The sequence below is a fragment of the Leptopilina boulardi genome, unplaced genomic scaffold, assembly GCF_019393585.1.
Source record: "Leptopilina boulardi isolate dan_hultmark-lab unplaced genomic scaffold, ZJU_Lbou_2.1 LbouV2_202, whole genome shotgun sequence".
NCBI classification, from domain to species: Eukaryota; Metazoa; Arthropoda; class Insecta; order Hymenoptera; family Figitidae; genus Leptopilina; species Leptopilina boulardi.
This window is the reverse complement of record NW_026137755.1, coordinates 232,924-257,883: the sequence shown is the minus strand read 5'-3', so window position 1 is coordinate 257,883 and position 24,960 is coordinate 232,924. Positions and strand designations below refer to the sequence as shown.

The window sequence follows — 24,960 nt, the reverse complement described above, 5'->3', positions numbered from 1 at the left end:
CCCTCTTTATGCTCAGGACCAATCCCCATCGAGGACGCTGGTAACTAGCCTACTGGGGCCAATTCTCATCGGGGTTCGGCTGCTCCAGCGGCGCCCCAGCATTTTATACTCTAAAGATTCTTTAAGCAAGTAAGGTGCGTACGCGATAAAATTTCAAAAAAAAAAAATGGAAAAAAAGAGGGAGGAAGTTGGGGAGAGAAAAAGAGAGTTGTAATAAAAGAAAAAACGGAGCGTGCGCGATACACGCGATCGCTCTCGCCAATCGACGATCACTCTCGCATCATCTCGACGTTTTTACAGTCTCTCTCTCTCTCTCCCACCTATATTCCCCCTTTGATATTCGGCCCCAGCAGGAGGGAAAGGAAGCGGGCAGGAGAAGGAGGCGGAGGACAAGAATCACGGGACGTCTGCCGTTCAGGAAAAATCGGTCCTCCTGGAGTTCCCACCGCCGTCTCGAGTTACGCGTGTCTCTCGCGTGCGTCGATTCCGCGTGTCGCGAGAAAAGAAGACCCGATGAGCGGCACCCGGTTCCCGCCTCAAAACGTCTAGTTCCGGCCAAGCTCACCGTGTTCGCCCGGTGTGCCGCTCTTAATGCCCGCGTGGACATATATATATATCTATGTATATATATATATATATAGTGCAAATGTCCTTTTTCTATATATATATTTCCTTCCTCTCTTCTAGTAAATAGTCTTTTTGTCTCCCATTCGTGTGATTTCTTCTTTTTCTCTCTCCCCCCTCCTCCCTCACTGAACCCCCTTCTGTAAAAGGAATCCCACCCCCGAGGAACTCGGAGAGTGTGCCGAACGATGAACTCAAGGAACAGTGTGCCATATTTTGTGATTTTTTTAACTAACTCATCCTACCATCGCAAGACTGTGATCCATTAGAACCACGAACTACCTGAATTTTGCCGAGGTAATGTCATTTTTGTTTTAACCTTCTGACAAACTTTTTTTCTCTCAAAAAATATTTTCTAAGATAATAATAGTAGACAGGTCCTTGATTTGAAAATTAATTAATTTTTTTTAATGGTATTTGTACCAAAAAGATTAGTTTTTTTTTAAATATTAATTAGATCGTACGACCAAAAAAAAGAAATTTTTAAGACATCAAGTGTGTCTATTGCAGCTTTTAAAGACGGACAGATTTTGCAATTCAAATAGAAATCTATTATTAGGAATTAGTAAAACCACGTGGACTATTGTCATTCGCGCGCTTTTTGTCTTTTCTTTTTAACAGTTGTTTTTTTTCGATAAAAAAAATATTTTTCCAAAATTGAATTTAAAAATTATTTTTCGATTTTAATTTTTTTTTGTTTTATTTTTTTCAAAGATGATCTTGTGCATTATTTTCTATTTGGATAAAAAAAAATATAAGGAACCTTACGGTAAACTAAATTTTAGGTTATGTTTAGTGTTTTACCTTTATTAAAACTTTAATTTTTAACGTAAAATGAAAATTTTATTCAATATTTTACTTCTCATGAAGGCTTAAAAATCAGTGATTTGTTTTTTCACTCCAAAAATCACAAACATAACCTAAAATTTTGGTCACCGTATGGTCCATGTGTTAGGACACTATTATAAATACTACAGATTGTCTAAAATTTACAATCTTTCGACACAATTTAATAATTGAAATATCTTTTAAAAATTGTAAATAATTTTATGTAAATTTCATATATAAATTATTTTGCCCTATATATTTATTGAATTCCAAAAGGGAAATTGTGAATAAAATACAAAAAGATCTTTAACGTACTTCTAAATAATAAAATATTATATATATATATATATAATAGAAAATGAATCACATTCTTAAAAAAGCGCACAAAATCAAATATTAAAATAAAAACTACTCCAAGACATTTCAGTTTTAAATTTTAATAAAACTTGATACATTTTAATCTCATCCTTCTCTCAATTATATATATATATATATATATATATATATATACATAATAAAAGTTATTGACTCGGATTTAGGTTATCCCAATAGAAAAACATGATAAGATCATTTCTTTAAAGTCAAAGATTGATCCGCAATTTCTTTTATTTATTAAAAAAATAAAAAAAATAGAATTATTAACGGTGTTTTGTAAAAAATATATGTTTTACAAAAAATTTCTGTCTATATTATACATGAGATAAGAATTTGGATATCACATTTATATATGATTGCTATACATGAATGAGCGAATGTCATGTGCCACGAGGTTTCGGATAATTTTAGCCTAGATACTATTCTTGCACTCTGTTTATATTGAAACTATAAACGGAAGCATTGTATCATTCTCTAAAGTTTATATATATAATTTTATGGTCGCACTTTTTTAATTATATTATTGTTTTAATCATTATTTTTATTTTTTACAAATATTTTATATTTTTTTATATTTACATATAGGTATTCTTTTTTTATATGATAATAATACCGAACTTTTTTGTAAATATTCAAAATTACTTTTTTGGACTTTTATAAAAATATATGCTATTTAGAATCGGATGTAACATATTGAAGTATATATATATATATATATGTCTTATAAACTCGTCCTTCTGAAGGATCGCGTTCCGCGCCGCGCATTCCGGAACGAGGACGACGCGCTCCTTCGAGCACAAATGATACCACAATCATAATTGCAATTCCCATTTTTTTTATTGATTTCCTCTTAAGTTGTCGAAAAACGTAAAAAAGTTTATTTATTATTTCAATTCTATTTCTATATTAAAATTAAATTTCGAATAAAAAATATAATTTAAATTAATTTCTGAACATTTAAAATTAATCAATAATAATTAAAATTTAAACAAAATTGTACTTTAAACTGAAATAGATTTCTTTAAATATAAAATAATTAATTAACAAATTAATGAAACTTGGAAAACAAGAATATCTTTTTTTTCCATTCCCCTCAATATAAATGACTATTGTTTTTCCATGTTTTTTTTATTATTATTATTATTATTATTATCGAAGAAGCAACAAATTATTGATGACTAACATGTAAAAAGATAATGGTGAGATAAAAATACTCGCAGTCTATTGGAATACAATTAAATGCTTTTACAGTGTTTAAGCAAAGAAACTTTGTCACGCGAAGATAAACCTCAGAGTACCACGACCTACTCCAACCTACTGCAGATTCACTCCGACAAGTATCTTTTTCTCTCTCTCTCTTTCTCTCTCGCCGTTCTCACGTCCGCCAGTGGAATGCGAAAATAAAAAATCCAAAAAAAAAAGAGTTTCATTCAATTAAAGCAAATAAATTAAGTTGAATCATGCAATTCAAGTTTTGCCAATTTGAATTATATATATACCTGAATTCAAACGCTTTTTTCAAATTTAATATTACTTTTTATACTTCTTTTTTTAAGCATTTCTTACTTTATATATTTTTTATATATATAACATTATACCGAAAAATTGTAATTTTAAATTTGTCTTATTTAAAAATATTTACCCATGAATTTTATTTGAATAAAATATATATACTCTTAAAAGAAGAAATAATTTTTTAAAACAGTTTCGTTTTTTCGCTATAAGATTCCAAAAAAATTGAATTTCAAATAAAAAATCAGAACTGATAAAATACTTTCACGTGTCGCCCGATAGCGAACTAACTACACTTCCTTTTCAATCAAATCAAGAGTAAAAAAAAAATTAATCCACAACAAGGGAGGGGGGATACATTCTGCATATCACCTTCACTATATATATACATAAAGGTGGCTCTTTTTTTTTATCTGTTTTCGATTCGCTCCACTTATCGAATATGCTAAAGTACATTGCGCGGGATACTAGTATATATATATATATATATATATAATACATATATGAATATATGTGCGCGACAACGAGTGCATTTGTTTTGTTTTTTTTTTTATTTTATTCATCTTTATTCTTGCACTCGCGCCTCTTTTTTTTCGAGTTCAATGACTCTTTTGCGAGTAGACGTGTGGTGTAGGTTTGAGAAATGTCAAGAAGTGTAGGTAGGTTCGCGGAGATGAGGGGTGAGAGGGATGAATGCAAAGAGCAAAAGAGAGGGATGTATATAAGAGAAAAAGATAGAAAGAAGGGGAGGAGGGGGGGGTACAGAAAAAAAGAGAAGAGGAAAAAAAAACAGCAACAAACTCGAGAAAGAAAGAGATTGAGAGAGTATGGAGGAGAGAAGATGTGGCAACGGTGTAAATGCAGAATGTACGCTGACATAAAACATATACGTATATATATATATATGTGTATATGCAAGATGCAGCATCCAGCGAGGCTGCAGCCGCGACCGTGACGCTCTCCTCATCGAAAGGGCCCGCAGAGTTCTTTGAAAGAGAGAAAAAGAGAGACAGAGAGAGAGAGACTTATCGTGAACCGCGATCGCTTTTGTTTTTTTTTTCCTCTCCCTCTAACTCCCGCCAGATAAAGAATCCTTTTCGTTGTTTCATTGCCCCCGAAACACTTACATATATAACCAATCGCCAAGTTATTTTTAACGCAAACACTTTTTATCACGAGGAAACATTTTTTTCTCCCCAGGAGGTTTTTAAAAAAAAAATTCTTCCATTACGTGTATGTCTTTTTTTTTAAATATGTTACGTACTCTTCGAAAAAAGTTTCTCTAAGAGTCAAAAAAAATTATAGGTTATGTATTTTATTTAATTTAATTTAAACATAACCTATAAATTTTTTGCTACTTAGGTCCCTTTTTTTGAAGCGCATCTTTATATTTATATCTATTTACATTGTATATAATATAAACCTATAAATTTTTGCTTCTTAGGTCCCTTTCTTTAAAATATTTATTTTCATTAACAAAAAAAAAATTGCAAATTTATTTTATAATTTATTGAAATAATTAATTTTTACTCGCATAAAAAATGCAAATTTGCAAAAATTAAAAAAAAAATTGAGATAAGAGAGCAGTTGTGAAAGCTAGGAAAAAGAGAATAAGTAACTTTCTATATATAATCCGATATTATCAAATTAGAAGTAATTGATATAGTTCTTTCATCATTATATTTCAAACTGAATAATTTTTTTTTCTTCCTCACAAATTATACTAGATTGAAATTAATATTTCTTTCAATGCTTTTAATATATATATAGGCAAATAATTTATTTCTCAAATTGTATAACAGTAAATTTCTTTTGCCATTTATTTATTGTCAAGACTCAATAAAACTTTTTCTCCATTTAATATATAACTGTTGAAAAATTTGTTAAAATTAAAAATTTGTCAGAATTTAAAAAATTTCAAAATTAAAAATTTGTCAGAATTTAAAAATTTTCAAAATTAAAAATTCATCAAAAAAAAAAATTAAAAAATTAAGTTTTTATTTATATTGTTCGAATTGGACCATTTTTTATGATAATTTTTCCCCCCTTCATCTCTTGAATAAAACCCCCCCGCTTATTCCTTGGCCATTCTCCTTTGCTCTCTCTCTCTCTCCCGCGCCAAGCGCATCGCGGCTGGTGAACCTGACCTCCGACAACGCAGCGCGGCATTCCCTCGATGCTTCGTCGAGGCACGAGTCACGCTTCTACGTCATTAAAATAAATTAAAGATTATCAGGCCGGCCTGCGCCAGCCGGGCGGCCTTCTTTTTATATATATATGATCGCTCTCTTTCTTCGCGGCTCCATTTATTCATTCGCGGATTTAAAAAAAAAAAAAAAATTAATTAATTTTTTTCTCCCCCCCCTTTCCCTCATTTTAAAAGGGTTAAAACCCCGCGCTACTAGTTATATTATATATATAATAATATAAGAAGGATGAGTTTACGAAGTGGGAATTATGCGTACAGATTAGATTGGGTCGTTTACTTATACGAGTCTTGGACGTTGTTTTTCTTTTTTCTTTTTCTTTTTTTCTTAAAGAGGCCATTGAACGCTACAAGAAACCTTGATGATAAAAATACTGTTGCTATATTCTTTTTCTTTATATATATATGTATATTGTTTGTGCTGTATATAGTTCTTCGTTTAACTTTATTTGGATTGAATTTTATCTCCTTATATTTTAATTATAAATTATATTATTATTATTATTATTATTATTATATATATAATTATTTTATTACTTAATTATTTAACTATATTTCAATTAGAAATTAAATTTTAATTCTAAATAAAACAATAACATAAAATCTTTATCTGAAATAGTGATATGTTTCTCAAGAATAATGTAAACTTTCGCTATTTTAATAAAACGTATCGCTATTTCAGGTAAACAATTTTTTTTATCGATCACTTGACAAAAAACATGAAAATAATGTAAGAAAATGGTTCGAAATATATTTTACATAAAAAAAAAGTACGTTGCAATTGAAATTATAAAAATTGAAAATTAAAAAAAGACTTAAATATATTGAAGATATCTATTTCCGTTTTTTTTTTTGCAAATCAATCGATTTACAATTTCCTGTCTTTTGAATATTATGACAGTCCTTGAGTGTAGGTCGAGGTTTCAAGCACTTGGTCAAGGACACATCGAAGAAATTGTTCAACTTCTTGAAAGGAGAATCTCTTTCTCTCTTAAGAAATTGTATCTGCAATCAATGAATTGGAATAAGGAAACTTTACCATAAAATTACTTTTTATCTTGTACTATTTTCAGTTAATACTTTTTTTCAATTATAACTTCAAATAATAATAATAATAGTAATAATAATAATAAAAATAATAATAACAATAATAAGTAACTGTAAATAATTTTGTAGTAAAAAAAATTTATTTGAATCAGTAATATTATGACTCAGTTACTTTTGACTAATTCAAATTTAGAAAGTAGTCAACACTTTTTTTAAAATTAAATCTTCTTTTTTACTTTTAATTAATAAAATTACTTATAATATCATCATATTTTAATTATTCTCATTTATTTTTTACGATTCACTTAAATTTAAATTATAAAAATAGTTTTTAAAATTTATTTTCTACGTATAAACATATATCGAATTGAAGAGAGTGCAATGTGAAATAAAATTACAGATTGCAGACATACTTTTGGATTAAAATACCTATAAAATTGGTGTTTTTTTTTCTCTCTCTCTCTCATTTTTTTTTCTTTCATTCTTTCAATGTATATATATATATATACGCATATAGAGTGTCTGCAAACGTCTTTTCACGCAGTACTTTAATCTTTTCACGGTGTAAAGTCAAGTTTTAACGAGTCGACTACAAAATTGCATCTGCAATTCTCCACATTCCGAGGATCATTTCTGATGCACATGCAAAATGAATATATACGCTCGTGCGCGATAGCCTGAAACTGAAATTAAACTGCATGAGATGCTTGCACCCGTGTATCTCGACTTCTGAATATTAATATATATATATATTCTTTTTTTGTTTTTTTAAACATGATTGACAGAAAATTTTTTTTTATTTTATTTATTAATTTGCAATTTACCAGTAATGGTAATTAAATAATTTTATTATAAATAATATATAATTTACCGAGAAAATTGAATTATTTTGTGAGAAAAAAAAAATTCGATTGAAAGTAAAAGGGAATGAAGAAGAGAACGAAAAGGGAAACGGAAAGAGTGTTTGAAATGTTTGTCATGAGGAAGGTGTGAAAGGAGGTTGACGTGTCGCGTCAAGTGTAGTGTGACTCGTCTTTTTTCTCTCTTTCTCTCGCGCACTCGTGAGTAATAATAATGGTATTGATAGTATAGTAGGAAAGGTAAAGTGCAAACGTGTTGAGAGTAATTTGTCGTTGACTGTACTATATAGTGGGACTGACCACCGACAAACCCGTTCATATTGTCTTTACCTTCTTTGCTCACTTTATATATATATATATAGAGAGAGAGAGAAAACGGGAGTCTGCGAGTTCACTTTTGCGATTGCACTATTTATATGCAAAAATTTATCGTTGTCGTCGTCATGTCGGACTTCTTTTAAAACATTATACGATTGATAGAGAGAAAAAAAAAATTCCTTGTGACGCGAGTGCAAGGTTACTGCAACAAGCGCGGCCCTCTTTATTATGCATTATATATAGTCAATTTTTTATTCCCAAGAACCACCAACGTTGCGACTTTAACATATTCTCTTTGCGACATTCTTTTTTTTTTTACATATTTTCATCTTTTAACTTAGCATTTATTTAAAATGGCCTTTTTTTGAAAAATAAATTATTAGGAAAAAAATTAATTCCAGAAAAGCATAAGATTTATATATATGACAAAATGTATATGGGGAATATTAAAAATAATTTTTTTGAGCAACAAAATTCTTAAGTATTAGGGTTTTTGAAGATGTATATTTATAAAAGAGAACGACTATATACATATTATAAACTGTATAGGGAAATTTAAATATAAGAGCGGTGGTAATCCTACGCAGATTATTGCTATTAGAAGTAACGCTGTATACACGCTATAGTTGTATATACGCGTTGCTTTTCTCACGATGTAAATACAATAATTGCCACCCCGTTTATTTTCATGAGGTAGAGTCTATAAATTACTGCAGCTAGCACACCAAGGAACTTCCGTATCGATCATTAGCATCTCAACGCTATTGACCCTTAAGGACTGGACCTTTATGCGCCAAGAGGAAAGTAATTTTCACTACATATACATTTTCTGCTTTATGTTCCTTTCGTGCAGTACATTTTCTTTGTATATTTTATAAACATATTTTGATTTAATGACTTTTAAAACTTGAGGAAATTCAATTGCATGTTGTTAAATAAACATATGTTAAATACAAAATAAAGATTTAAAAATAGAAAATTTTTTTTAATTTTACAAATAAAATTTACTTCTTGGAATCAAATGTTCTTGGATATATAATAGTAACCTACTGACGGTTGAGACATTTCCTGCCATCCCTTATAATATATAACTCGACTCAGTGCATTATAAAGTATTTTTATTTCTAAACGAAAATATATATTCTCATATAGCAATTAAGTAATATAAAAAAAGAATTCATTATGGATAAAAGAGAAATATTGTATTAAAAATTACCGCATAAAAAAAAAAGATTGCAAATTATAAAAAACCGTATTCAAGAATTAAAAAAAATAATTCTTTTTCAAAATTCCATCTCTCTTTCCCCCTCATGTCAGACGGTTCTTTTATTCCGTTAATATAAAAACTGAAGATAAATTACAGACTTGAAAAAAGACACACGGACAATATAATTGTTGTCCATTGAACTAATGTTCAGCGGATGAATATAATTATTGGTTACAGATCAAGTATTATATTTTAATTATAAAATTTAATAATGTAATATATTGTAAAGATTAATTTTATATATTTTTTTTTTTTAAGAAAAAATTCTTTCACGGTTCATGCAACATATGCAGCTTTTCTGGCTTCACATCCCGAAGTCAATAATTACAACAAAAAATATTCTTTAAAAGACAATTTGTTGTCTTTTAATATGTATTTTAATATGAATTACATATTGAATTTCTTTTTTTTTCAAAGAGTAAAAAAAGAACTATATACTGCCACTTGGGCATTTTTTTGCCTCCGTAAAAATATCTTACTGTGACCGACAAGCAGACAGAAATCCGAGTCGACTTGAAATCAGAGGCTATGCGAAAGGCTCTTTTTAATTCAGCATAAAAATAACGTTGCAATATTTTCCCTGCATCTCGATTAAATTTTTCATGACTTTTACGCATTTTTTATTATTTCACGATTTTTTCTTTCACTATTTATATATATATATATACTTAATATATTATTCATTTTACTATATATTTCTAATTTACTTTACCAGTGTTTTTTTTGGAACTATTTTTGAAAATTGAAAAAAAAAGTTGGTAAATAAATTTAAAAAAAAACATCTTTTTAATAATTAGATAAAAATTACAAAGAAGTCAATTAAAAATTTTTATATTTATTTTATCGCTAAGAAAAATTATATTATAATTAACTTGACATAATTTTTTCGAGACAAGCGTATATATGAAAACGAAGAGAGAGAGAGAAGGAGAGATAAAAAAAATAAGGGGAACGTACATTCATACATTGAAACTTGTACTTGCATCCAGATTCATACATAGTGTTAGCAACGTGTGTGTATATATATGTATTTATATAAACACATGCATTGGCGACGAGAGTAAACGCTAACTCAAACGCACGTAAGATGACTCAGAAACGAGTCCGCGAGACGAAAGGCGAAACCACATACATATACATATACATAAAAGTATAGGAGGCGAAATCGAACTCTTTTTTTCATTACAATTTTTTTTCCCATTTTAAAAACCTCCAAAATATAAAAAAAACAAACGATTTCAATTTTATTGCATTAATTTTGTATTTAAAAAAAAATTTTTTTCATGAAATTAAAAAAACTCGAAATTAAAAATTCGAATATAAAATTCCAAAAAAAATTAAATAAATTAATAGTAATAAATAAATAGTAATTAATAAATACTAATAAAAAAATTATAATAATTAAATAAAATCAAATTAATAACAGTAATATTATATACTTAGTGCAATGGAATAATAACGGGAGTCTTGATCGCGTCTAGACCTAATCGCAAATTTCCCATTGGGAGGGAAAAAAAAGGGGGTAAAATGAGATGATGTAATGATTAGAATGAGTTGAATAACAGAAGCGATTAGAGTCGTCATTATATAGGAAGCAAAAAAAAAAAAAAAATTCGAAAAAAAAAAGTTGGAAAGGCTTTATGCTCCTCATCGCGAAACATGATAAACAAATGAGACTTGGCAACGCGGCCGGGACAACTGCAGCAGCCAAGGCCTGTTGGACTTTTTATTTTTTCTCTCTCTCTTTTTTTTTCTCTCTCGCACACATACAAGTCCTCCCTCGTCCCTCATGTACTTACTCATTGCCTTCCAACTTGCAGTACACCCTCCCCCTCATCTCTCTCTCGCTCTCTTTTTCTCGAAGAAGAAGAAGGCATACAACTCTTATTTGCCTCTTTCGTTATTTTCTTATGGGCTGCCGCCTTCGCCTTCTTCTTTTCTCCTCTACTCTTCGTTAACTTTTGCACTTCTTCATTCTCTTTTTATTCTTTTTTAACTATGATCATACTGCCTTCATCCTTTTTCTCTCTGATGGGATCTAGTTATTTTTATTACATTTTATTTCACACGAGAGTAGAAAAAGAAGTTTTAACATTACAAAAAGGAAAAAAAAACTTTTTTTTTTTATAGAAAAAGAATTTTTTAGAGAAATTTTTCATTTATTCTATAAAAAAAAGGGATTAATATTAAATTAAAAGGCGGTAAATAGGAACGTCAAGTATTAATAAATAATTAAACCCATACGGTGAAGAAATATGGGAGTCAAATTAAAAAAATTTGTATATTATTATATTATGTCATATATTTTTTTTTTGTTGGTTAAATGTCGTTTCGTAAAATTATATCATATTCGCGCTAAAAGTATATATATATATTATTAGAAATGCAAAATTCAACAATGCGGAAGAATTTGCATAGCAGACGATTTTGATACTATATGCGCCGGCGCCACATGAGCCAATGAATAGTATTTTGCAAACCGCACGCATTTTTAAAAGTCGAAATACAAAACATTATTGTAATTTAAAAATTAATTAAATAAAATCTATTATCATTTTCCCTATCCTCAAAAATAGTAGGAAAAATTAATTTTCAAAATTATCTGCTTAAAATTAAAATACTAAAATTGTTCGCACGATGGAAAAAACTGGAGATATAAAGTGAAAGTACAGAAAAAGGAAAAAAAGATAGAGAGAGAGACAAGAAGTGAGATTGAAAGAAGAAATACATGTCGTAAAAAAATACACGAGGCAAAAAAAAAAAAAAGAAAATAGCAAAGAAAAGAGTGCACGCTTGCTTGTTGTCCGTGGTCAGTAATTTCGTGGAGGGGTGGCCGCGAGAATGCGCGTCTCTCGGCCTTCACTTGCAAACTTCTTTTTACATCCTCTTGTTTTTCTTTTTCACTTCTTTTTCTCGTTCCTCGCCTTCTTCTTCTTCTTCTACCAGAGTTTCTTTTTTTTTTTTTTTTTTTTTTTTCTTCTTGATGTTGTTCAATATTTTTTTTTCCTCCTCTTTTTTTTTATGCTTCTTTCTTTTTCAACTCTATCTCGCGCGCTCTTTTTCCCCCTCGTTCAACCACCCCCTTCCTCACCCACCCCTTCTCACTACTCTTTTCTCTCTCCCGCGCACATACACATACACACCATGATTTCGTTTATTTGCAACTTTATTTATATCGGTTCTTGCCCCAACCAAGGGCTCGACTCTCTCTCAAGATCAACGCTTACTACTTTTGTACATAACCTGCACCAACCTTTATCCCAGCACTGCGCGCGCTCTCTCAGTTACCATGCACTCGTTTTACCGGACGCCGTTTTTTCCAACAATATTTCCCTTAAAAGTTTACTGAAGTTTTTTCTCAATATCCTTGGGGGATATAAAGTCGAGGCTATAATTGGGTCAGTTACGAAAACTTACGAATCACAAATTCAAGTTTCCAATTCTTTATGGTATGTTAATTTAATTATATTTTTTTCTTTAAATTAACAGAATAATTAAAATTTTATAATTACCTAAAAAAAATTTTTTTTTCTTTCTTTTTTAATTTATAAAAATACTTATTAGATAAAATATTTTTTTTTTATTATAAAATACATTTTTTGTTATAAAATAATTTTTTTATTTAAAAAATTTTTTTTTCAAATTTTTTCAAAAATTTCTAATTTTTAAAATTATTAATTGTTTTTAATATTATTCATTGTTATTGATATTATTTATTGTTATTAATATTACTAATTGTTATTAAATTTATTGTTATTGATATTACTAATTGTTATTGATATTATTAATTGTTATTAATATTCTTAATTAATATGGCCATTGTTATTAATTTTTCATAATTTTATACAGAATTAAAATTTTACATAATATACAAAAATACTTTTAAGCAAATTTTTTTGCGCGACGTTGCGTGATTCTAATTTTAAATTTCAAAGCAATTAAAAACAAACAAATTGCAATTTATTTCAATAATTAAAAAAAAAATTTACTCTTTCGGTAAATTTTAGACACACAAGATTTAATGGTTATTTCGTTAACTTTGTATCGACATTTTTTTTTTCCCCTATATTAAAAGCAATTAAACGCCAAGTACTTTGGACACTAAATGGCTATATAAACGATTTAGTGGAATTAACACGAATTTTAAATAATAAAAAGAACATTTTTTTGTAGATCAAAAAATTCAGCGGGAACAATTTAAAATCACTCTATCGGTATTAAAAAAAATGATTTAATTTACCTTTACAATTATTAAATAATTATTAATTATAATTATTTATTACAATTATTCCTTATTATTAATTAATAATTACAATTATTCATTATCATAATTTTCATTCACATCCACCACTTTATATATAAATATATAACCGATTATCTAGAATCACAATCTTGATAAATTTAAAAATTTTTTTCTCGGGATTTTTTTTTTTTTACAAAAAAGGATCATGAATTTACTTGGCGTGAATAATCGGATTGAAAAGTTCTTGGCTATACATATATATATAGTGAGAAATAATGGTGGATAATCGGGAAACTTGTGTCAAGAAAAAAAAAAATAATTAAAAAGAAAAACGGAAATTCTATATAGAAATAGGGGGTAAAAAAAAATGTCGAATTTCAAGTGAAATAAACTTCTAAAAGTCACTGAAACGAAATAACTCAACACACGCACTGCGAGCGAGAAAAGCGCACATCATAGAATGCATGTGTGAAAATCTGTGTCTGTGCTTATCTTGACGTCAGTAGAGTGATAAAGCGGCCATGGTGGATAGGAAACCGTCTTCACTACAGAAAGAGAGAGAGAGAGAGAGACTCCGCCCCATTTTTCTTTTTTAGAACCAACCAACCCGCCATTTTTTCTCATTTGAACTCATTATTTTTTTTTTAAGGTCGAGTTGCGCAATCTCAGCAAACTCGCGCGGATCCGTAAAATATTATATATAGATTCGCGCGCGGTCTTTTTCACTATTCGTGAAAAATAATTTATGAATTCAAAAAAAAATGTGTAATAAATTTCAACAAAAAAAAAAAAAATTTATTCAAATTAGTAAAAATTTTAACTAAATTTGAATTAGTGACTTAATTTTTGCTTTGGATTTAGTTAAATTTTACTAATTCGATAAAAAAAACTTTTTTTTACTACTAATTAGTAAAATTTTACTGATTTAAAAGCAGTGGGTCACTGATTGAAATTAGTTGAAATTTTTACTTATTCTGATTTAAAACTTATTTTTAGTTATTTTCTCTTAGATGTAACTTGTGTACAATTTTTGTCTGCCTTTCTGAGGTGAAAACCCGGTAGAAATACCCTCAAAGAACCAGTGAAAAATATACTTTTAGTTTGTACAAACACATTTCCTTGATAACTAGAAAAAAATAACTAAATATTAATATTTAATAATATTTTAATAAAAAAAAAATAACTACAAATTTTTTCCGTTTGACATTATTCTGGAAGTATAAATAATTTTTTAAGGAAACATATATGTGAATGAAGGAAGTATTTTTTTCGGAAAAATATTTTTTATCTCTAAGAATATATACATATATGGTATATAGTACTATACTGTCTAAGAAACAAGGAATAAGGATAGAAAGTCTTATTTCCTCTTAAAATTCAATATTAAAAAAAATTTTGTTAGTTTAATGTTAATTAAATGCAAGGAAAGAAAATCTTTATCTGGAACAGCGATATGTTTCTCTAGAATAGCGAAAACTATCCCTGTTCTAGTAAAACATATCGCTGTTTTAGGTAAAGATTTTTTTTCCGTGTGTTAGAAATTGAATTTTTTTTTGCAAAATAATTATTTTTACTAATTTTTGATTTAATTCGAAAATGACACTTCCTGTTTAGCGTAATCGCTTATCTCTTTCTCTCTCTCTTTTTTTTCTTTAGTAACAGATAAAGAAGGACAATGGAAAAGAAATAGACTATGTTAGAAAAAGAAATACGATAAATGAAGAAATAATATATTATATATATATATATATGTATATAATAGAGAAAAATGGAGGGAAGAAAGTTCGTTTCTAATTGGTGGCAATCCGGCATTGTACATTATTCCGATTGGCTGGACCGTCGGGAACCGTGTTATTATTTCAATCGATATCTCATAGACCGATTTTTTCAAATGGCTTATCAGTAGACGCTCTCAGCGGCTTTTCGCCTTTTTTCCTTTGCTGTTCGGCGGCCCCCTTCTATTAGTTCGCGACGCCACTCGTTGGCGCACGGCGCTGCGACCGCGTTAAAAAGTCGCGCGCGCGACTTCCATCCATAGTGCATATATCAATTTTTTTTTTTTTTTCTCTCTCTTTTAAAACTCCTGATTTTTGAATTCGTGAGATAAGACCGCGAATAGAGAAGAGTGAAGTGAGAAAGTTTTAGTCCAAGAGATATATATAGAGGAAAAGAGAGGGGGAGGGGGGATGTTTTAAAGAAAAACCAAGCGCAAAAAAGAAGTAGATAATCAGAAATTAAAAAAAAGAACAAGATAGTGAATAAAAGAAAATTTAAAAAACTTTTCAAAAAAAAATTCTTTTTTCATATTTAAGAAAAATAATTTCCTCTTTTTTATATCCCGAATAAAATGCAATATTGGTTCAAGAAATTATCTTCTTGAGGTGGATTCAGAGGTATATTTTTTTTTTTTAATTAAAAAATTTTCCCCCTTGACAATCGTAAATAAAATATAACTTGATTTTTATATTAAGAAAATAAAAATTTTAATTTAATAAGAAAAAAGTGGTAATTTTTTTTTTTTTGGGGGAGGGAAGAAAATTTCAAAGAGGGACATATATGTAATTGGAAGTGAATTTTTTTTCTGGGGGGGTATTATAAATTTGGTGAAGATGTATAGCGCGATTGAAAGCCAGGTGACAAACCACTGGCCTTGGTCACCGCCGCCGCCTCCGCCCCAAGCCCCTGCGCAAGGCCAACACCAAAACCATCCCCGAACACACCCGCACGGCCATCCTGGTCACCCACCGTACGTACCACCACCGTATCAGCATCCTCATCACCACTTGCCACCCCAGGTAATTATTGTCGATGTCCAACGACCCACGGAACCACCCCTTCGAGACCCTCCAATGACATCCTTTCGCTTCCGCTCGTATCGCTTTGCAATTTCGTATTGCCACCGGGATTTGCATTTAATTTTCATCAAAACCCCCACCCCAACCACCCCCCGCGTATCATGTTGCGATTAATATAAACTTTGTTTTTTCAAATTCAAAATCTTTTTCAAATCACACATTTATGAATGAAAAAAAAGACTATGCTCTCTAAATCTGAATGAACTCTTTAAATTTAAATTATGGTTAGGATTCGTTCATTTAAATTAGTGGAAATTTTCACTAATTTTTAATAAAATATAATTTTTTTAATCAGAATTTCATTTTTTTTTACTACAGTTTTAGTTTTTAAAATTAGTTTTTAAAATTATAATTAGTAGAAATTTTGTCTGATTTAAATTAGTGAACGAATTCAAACTTATAGAGAGTAAGTTATTTTTTTCTATACTAAAAATTAGTTCATTTTGACTAATAATTAGTTATTTTTCTACTAAAAATTAGTTAATTCTTACTAATAATTACTTAATTCTTACTAGAAATTAGTTGTTCTTCTACTAAAAATTATATAGTTTTTTTTACTAATAAAAAATCAAACTAAGTAAATGAAGCCTAAAAAATTTTTTTGAAAAATAATATAATAATCAATATATGTATATAGGAGGAATTGGACAAAGTTGAAAGGTGTCTTGTCGGCACTTTGCCTTTCATATACATATATATATATATTTCGATTTCACGATTATGAGAGAAGTGCGTGCAAACCTATGATTAACCAACCAAACATTCGGAAGCGAGGGAAAAAATACACTGTTTAACCACATAATTATAGGAATCTTTAGGAACATTGAAAACCGTCGAATTTGCGGTCATTATTTGACTCCGCCCTGTCGAAGCCCTTCAATTATTAACTTTAGAGACGTATATATATATATATACAGTATATCTCTCCCGCGCGATAATCTTTTATATATATATATATTATATATGCTAGAGAGAAATACTCGAACCTCGAAGGACGACCACCTCAAGTCTCTTTCGAGTTTCGACTTCTATATAACTCGCGGCGAGAACGCGGTTTTACATAATCTAATAGAAAAATGACACCACTTTATACAACAAACGACATCATACAGTTATAACTAGTAAATCAACTTTTTTTTCCATTTCTTATATATTTAAAGAAAATATTTCTTTATAAATATTTTTTTATGAAAATAATACATTTTTTTTATAAAGAAATTTTTTATTTAAACCAAATAAAATTTAATGTTATATATATGTATAACCATTAGAGATCGATCTGAATCATATATATAGCGAAGAAGTGTGATAACGATATAATCATATAAGGAATATTATATCTAGTTTGAGATTTAAATATGATTGCTAAAGACATAGTATAACTAAATTATAGGATAACTGTGTACAGAACGTGTTCGCTTTCCAGTGCTCATATATGTACGTCTTACTAAAATATTACGACCTGTATTCGCACCTCGTGTTTACATATAGAGGCGCCTTTCGTATTTTAAAAGGTGAATGGTAATTCCGATATATATATATATAACTGAAGTCAATATGAATTTTGTATTAATAGTCTCTATACTTAACAATACCAGTATATAGAACCCGCGAGTTTTATATATATGTATATATTACACTTGCAAATTGATCATAATTGTTGAGTTTTTTTTTTTTATTTTAAAGCAAAACAAGAATTATTAATTAAAAATAAAATGATCTTAATTATTTTAATACATTAATGTCTAGTTCAAATTTAAATTTTAAAAAATATTCGAAGCTGTGTATATGTATAAGACGTTTACTATTACCGAAAAGTGAACACTAGGAGGCGCTGGCGACAATTTCATTTTATTAGTTAAAAATTACCCAATTTAGTGATTCTTACTAATTTTAATTAGCAATATTTTTGCATAATCATTCTACTATATTACCAGAAGTTTATAATTCTATTTGCGTTCATTTGAGATAAATAACATTTATTTTTATATAAATAAATAATAATTACTAATTCAAAAAGTAAAAATTTTACTAAGATTCAGAGAGCTCACTTTATAGATAGATCATCAGTATGGTAGAATTAAAAAAAACAATCGAAATCCTAAATATTAATATAGGATCAAATCATGATTTTAATCAAGAAAGTAAAAAATAGAAGAAACATTTATTTTTTCGATAAAACGAAACGTTTTGTTTGGTGCGAAAACCGGAAGTGGCAAAATACTGATTACCTGAGCGATCAAAATTACGATTTCAGAACGGATTAAGATCGACAATTACAGGGTAGTAGATCCTTTCCCTTTATTCGAACTATATATATATATATATGTATAATGGAGGGATAGACCTAAGTCTCAGATATGGCTTATTTGCTATATACAGAATTCCACACAAGCTAATATCTAGGGTAGTTTAAGGTTATTCCTAGGGTTAGGTCAGTTTAACTGAAGATTCTACTCTAACCTTCGTACATTCTACATGTGTGTATATATATACATGATTAGAGTAACCTGCGAGTTCAAGTTCCATATTGTATATATATTCAACACTCTGAAAATCACTTCATACATAATTCCAATTTCAGACATTGACGCACACTGTATATACAAATATTTATTTATTTCCTTTAACTGCGACGATTTTCAATCTTTTTATTGTATCACTTATAAATCGAAATGTCGTGTATTAATAACTGTATAGATCTTTTATTTGCCTCTTTAAATTTCTTTCTTTTTAAACACAGAAAAAAAGATGTTAACTGAGATATATTGAATTTATTAAAATTATTTATTTTTATTAAAAAATTTTAAGAAAAATTAAAAAAAAAATTTAAAAAAAACGGATTACTTAAATGAAAATTCTTACACCAAATTTCTTTGATGTAAGTTCACGAATGCGTGGGTGGATAATGTATAATATATAATGTGTGCGTGCTCATGATGCGTGTAGGTACGGTTTGTACCATGGCTCCAAAGAGGGCATATGGTCAGCAGGTGAGACCTTTGCTTTGTGTATTTCAAAGTGCATAAAGTAGCCTACTTTAAGTATATATGTGTGCCATTCGACATTCGTAACTCACGAAAAAAAAAAATAAATAGAAAAAAGGGTTGCGTCTCCCAAAAATATGCTAACGATCCCTCGTTGGCGCCGGAAGGGAGGGGGGTGGGGGTAGGAAGCACGACAATAAGTCTTAGAAGATATAGCTATATTTAAAAGAAAGAAATTTCAGAAAATGTAAAATGAGTTAGTGATGCTACTCGCACCTAAAATATATCCCAGTTTGATATATTTTTTCCATTAAGAAAATCTTGGTTTCCTTTTTTTTTTCCCTCCCTCATTATATTTCGCAGTCGCACAACGATAAATCAGTAAGAAAAAAAAATAAGACACAATTTTCCGCCTTCTTAAAAAAAAGAAGATAAAGGATTTTTGATTAATGAAATTTTTTCGGTTAAACAAAATAAAATGATTGAAATATTTCAAAAAAAAGTTTTGGAAAAAAATATTAAAGATATAATAATTACAGCAAATTATGAATAATAATAATAATAATAATAATAATAAAATATAATAATATTAGTTGAAGACGCGGGATTCTTATCTTTATTAAAACGGCGAACAATTTTCATTAAATTCCAATTCCTTGGCATAAGAATGAATTGAAAGCTCGCGAGAGTGGAAAGAAAGAGTTAAAAAGAGCTCGGGAAGAAAATCGGAGAGCAGGTTTTCTCTCTCACGAGAATTAAGAATCAGAGATGCCCCGTGTCGATCATCTGACCCCCCCCTCTCTCTCTCTCTCCCTCATCTGTCTCTCTTGTGAAATAAGAAATCTAGAAAGAGAGTGAGAGACAATGGCAAAAAGGGATGATGGTATGGAGAAATTCCAGTGGAGAAACTTGAGAACCCTCTGTGACAATTTCAATTCTTTCTCTCTTTCTCTCGCAGTATCTTTATTCTGTATCCTCTTCTCTCTCTCGAGCTAAGATTCTTAAAACTTCTCACGAGATTTTTCGATTTTAATTACAGTTTTAACATATTTTAATAAAATCCTCCTAACCCCTTTTATATATATATATATAGCTCCTTTTTCTTTAATTTCGCCGCGACTTTCTTGCGCATAGTTCTTTCATTTCCTGATGAAGAGGAAGAGAGAAAAAAAAAGTGAGAGAGAAAGAGAGAGAGAGAGAGATAATTTTATCCATGACTGTAACGTTTTAAACGTTAACCCTTCCGTTCACCCACACACTAAGACATAAAATACTCTTTATATATACAAAGTGGAGGCAAGCGCATGCCACAAACACCTGTTCTCTTTTTAGAAGAAACAGAAAGCGAACCCTTCTTTTCTTTTAAGATCCATCAACTAAGTCAGTCTCTTGCCCTCTGCCTTGGGTTCAAGTAGTGTTTAGGAATTAGAATTACCGAAAAATAAAACAATGATCAGTTGTAGGTATTTGTCTATCAATTTTTTTTTCCTTTCTAATCGTGAATTCAGTGCGTTAATAATTTTCGTGATTGTGTGGAAAAATTTCAACAAAAAAATTGTGTTTATAAACGTGCTTACAGCAGAGAAAATTAAAGAGAAAAAAAGATAGAAAGAAAAGAAAGAGAAGAGAGAAAAAATTCAATAAAAATTTCATGTGGAATGCCCCTGTATATAAAAAAGAAGATGCATCATTTTGTTAAATAGCTGAAAGTAGTACTTGTCTTTTTCTGCTCAACTGATTCAGTTTCTAATTTTATCCATAATATAGAGTGTGTGTTAATCAGCAAAACAACTAAAGGTGTAAAGATTAAACTTTCAATATACTGATAAAAGTTATTTTGTTTCATTATCACAAACTGAATCAGGATTTTTTGCAGTAAAAAAAAAATTGCATTTTGAAATTGAATTTAAAAATAGTTCTAAAATTCGAAAATTTATTATAATCATCGAGGATCGTTTTATAAATATTATAAACAATTTGTAGTTATATTAGAAACATAAACAGTGACATAATTAGTATTGTAAATTAGTTATAATATATTTTATTTTACACGGAAAAAAAATATATTTCTAAACTATAAAATGACAGAAGTTGTAATTGTTTCAATATTTCACTATTTGCTGTTCCACAAAAATAGTTTTTTTTCCATGTAGCTTAAATTTTCTGGCAGTTTTTGGACTTTGACACCCCCTTCACCCCTAAAAAAAAAAAATCAAAAAAAAGAGTCTAAAAATTGCCAATGCCCCTGACTCGAAAAAAGTTCAGCATACCAACTAACCCCGGCAGTTCTTTACGCAGATCTTCATGAAACAGACAGCCACAATGATGCACCCGAGAGATCTTGCTGCGGGAGCATTAACGGGACGTCCCGGTGTTGGTATCCCAGGAGGATTGGCAGGCCTTGGCGTTGGACCTGGTGGCATGATCACCGGAAACGAAGTCAAACCCCATCAATGTCAACAATGCCTCAAGTCATTCTCGAGCAATCATCAGCTTGTTCAACACATCAGAGTTCACACTGGTGAGAAGCCTTACAAATGCAGTTACTGCGATCGGAGGTTTAAACAACTCAGTCATGTACAACAACACACAAGACTACATACTGGTAAGTCTATATCATCATTTTATATTTCAGAATTCGTTTTGTGATTTTTTTCTTTTTTTTTTTTTAATAATTCCCATCATTACGAAAAAAAATCCTTAAAAGAAATAGTTTAGGGTAAGCAAAAAAATTTAAGTTATGTTTCTTCATTACAAAAATATTTTTAAAAAAATTTATTTCGATATAAAGAGGAACATAACCTATAATTCGTTTGCTTCTTAGGTATACCTTTCTTTGAAGCGCAACACAAATTTTTTTATAAAAAGATTTTATCAGTGTAGTAAATTTTGGAAGGAATATTTTTAGTTGTATATCGATTTTATTCTCAACTCCTGAAATGTAGGTCAATCTAGTTACCGGTAGATAAACTATTGTTTGTTAAATTAAACCCATATGTTAAATATTAAACATCAGTTGAATATTACTATAATAAATTTTGCAGATTAAATATTTCTAAACCAGAAAAAAAATGGAAAACTAATAAAAATTCCTTCTAAGGGAGAATCTTCTATAGTTATATATTTCAAGGGAGTAAAATATCAATTTTTGAGAGATTAAAATAATTTTAAATCAATAATAATAAAATATCGGTTAAATGGAAATTCTTAGTACAAAAGTTATTCTGAATCAATAATATTTTTTTCCAGTATAATTATCATGTGAAATATAGCTTATCGTAAAAAAACAGTATTTGTTTTAAAATTTACATGAGAAGTATAGATAATGTTTAATGATATATGTATATGTGATTTAAATTTAAAAATATATAATTTAAATGTAAATACACACACATATATATATATTTAGTTTAACTAGTGTCATTAAAGCATTAGTGTGTGGTTCTCAGGTCTGACCATAAAACACAGTACATTTAACCATATCTTTTTTCATTGTGCTCTTAATCGGAATTACCGTAAATGGTAAAGAGCCTTCTGGCTGTAAATTGTGCGGTACAGATCTCCGCGAGTAGATTACGTTTTCTTAGGTTAATGTCAGGGAAACTGATAATTCTCCAACAAAACAGGGAACGGAAGTGATCGGTGTGTGCCACTGTATAAATAAGGACGCATTTATCAATCGATCTTATCGTTGGATAAGAATTTATTTATTTTTTTCTTCTTTCGATTCTTTTTTTTTATAAAGAGAGCCGATGAAGGGCGTCATTGGGATATATTTCAGAAAGAATTTCATTAGGGGATGAATGTAGTCAATTGGAAGCTATTACCCTTCAAATGGTCAGTTCCTCATCCCAGCAACAAATCGTGATCTCGCGAGCGCGGGAATCAACCCTTAGAAAAAAAATTTCTCTCTCTCACACCCAAATGAACATTTACTTTGCGCTTATTCTCGAAAATTAAAAGCAAAAAAAAAAAAAAAGAGAGAAAAGAACCCCGGAATTCTAGCTATTTAATTCCTTGACCTTTTTCTCAATCTTTTTCTCTCTGGGTTTATTTTCTACTCCCTTTGATCATACTTTGTTTATTTAATTGAAATTTATAATTAACATAAATATAGGTATAAATAAAATTTATTATAATTTAAAATTTAATTTTTAATAAAATTTATTATTATAATTAATACGGGGTGTTTTTTTCTGTCTTCTTTCTTTTTTTGTGAATGATAATGGAGATCACATTTATAACATCAGTGCATTTGTACAATGACCCATGGACTTTATGAGCATTGAAGATTGATAGCAACTGACCCACATTCCGATTTTCCGTTCACGGCTGAGACTTTTTATAGTTAACAAACAAACGAAGAAAAACAATGTAATTGAGAGATAAAAATTTAGATTCGATGATCATAATATAGTTGGTTAAATCTTTTCTATTTTATAAAATATATTTTTTCATTTCCTATTCTATAAAAATTATTTGATTCAAATAACCGGTTACTTGACTGTTATCAAATAAATATTTACTTGAATCAAATAATTTTTTTTAAAAAGAAAAAAAAACAAAACGTTTAGGATTTTTTTTTCCTCAAAGTTTAGTTTATCATATATATAGGGTACGTGAAATGTTGGCGCATCTTTCATTCTGCGGGTTGCACCGAATCGCGATAAAAGAAGGGTTTACATTGATTTTAGCTTCAACCACGACGCGGTCGAATAACTACTGCTCGACCACCCCTTACATTAATAACCTCCGCCCAGAAAAACGACCGATGTTCAAACACAATTCGTGAAACTTCAAGCCTTCTTTTTTTACATATAATCACCACTATTATATATATACCGTATATAGTATGCAGGATATTTGACCCTTTTTTGTATTCGCTTTCATAACGGAAAATTTAGAAGCTTAAAAAAAAATAAATTTAAATTCATATTCATTCAAATTTATATATATATATATATATATATATATATAATATACAAATATACTTTAAAATTGATAAACATTTTTATTTGTTTCTTATGTGATGAATTAGGAAAAACACCAATAATAATATATTTTTGGTTAGGAAAAACACCAATAATAACATATTTTTAATTAGGAAAAACACCAATAATAAAATATTTTTAATTAGGAAAAATACTAATAATAATATATTTTTATTTAGGAAAAACACCAATAATAATATATTTTTCATTAGGAAAAACACCAATAATAAAATTTTTTTAATTCATAATATTTTATAATATTCCAAATTTTAAATATTTAAAATTGTAATTAATTCTCTTATAATAAAAAATTGAAAAAAAGTTTATTATACTTGGAAATAATTTTTGTTAACGTGAATTTGAAACCTGATTTAAAAAAAACCATAAAACATACAATCTTTATGCTATATTTACAGTAAATATGTATTTGCTCGTAAAAATTTAATTCTATATTGATATTTAATATGCAAGGGATTTTACTGTTATTTATAGTAATTTTTTAAAAAATTTAAAATATATTTCCTATATTACAATAGTCAAGTTAAATGTAGCAGAAAATTATATATAAAATGCATACAGTACATATATATAAGCGAAATTCGAATATGGTAAATATCCTGTAAATTTTAGATAACGCAGTTCAAAATTTCAAATTAAATATCAATTTAAGGATGAACAAATAGTCGTTTGGGAAAATCGGTAAATTTCATGATGGCGCTCTTGCGATTCGTTATACGGTTCAGATCGATATATTGAAACGCGGTCCATTATAATGTTTATGCGCTCGTATATATAATTCATTAATCGAAATTTGCGAGTGCACTTGGGAATATATAATAGCGAAGCA

The 24,960-nt window shown here is 28.9% G+C and overlaps 1 protein-coding gene across 1 annotated transcript in view; it reads left to right on the top strand.

Moving 5' to 3' along the window:
* LOC127278387 (zinc finger protein 853) overlaps positions 1-24,960 on the top strand; it is a 75,779-nt gene that overhangs the window by 12,372 nt on the left and 38,447 nt on the right. Inside the window, exon 3 of the mRNA XM_051300095.1 lies at positions 21,409-21,727. Within this exon, the coding sequence (XP_051156052.1) occupies positions 21,409-21,727 (319 nt within the window). The remainder of the gene's footprint in view (positions 1-21,408; positions 21,728-24,960) is intronic.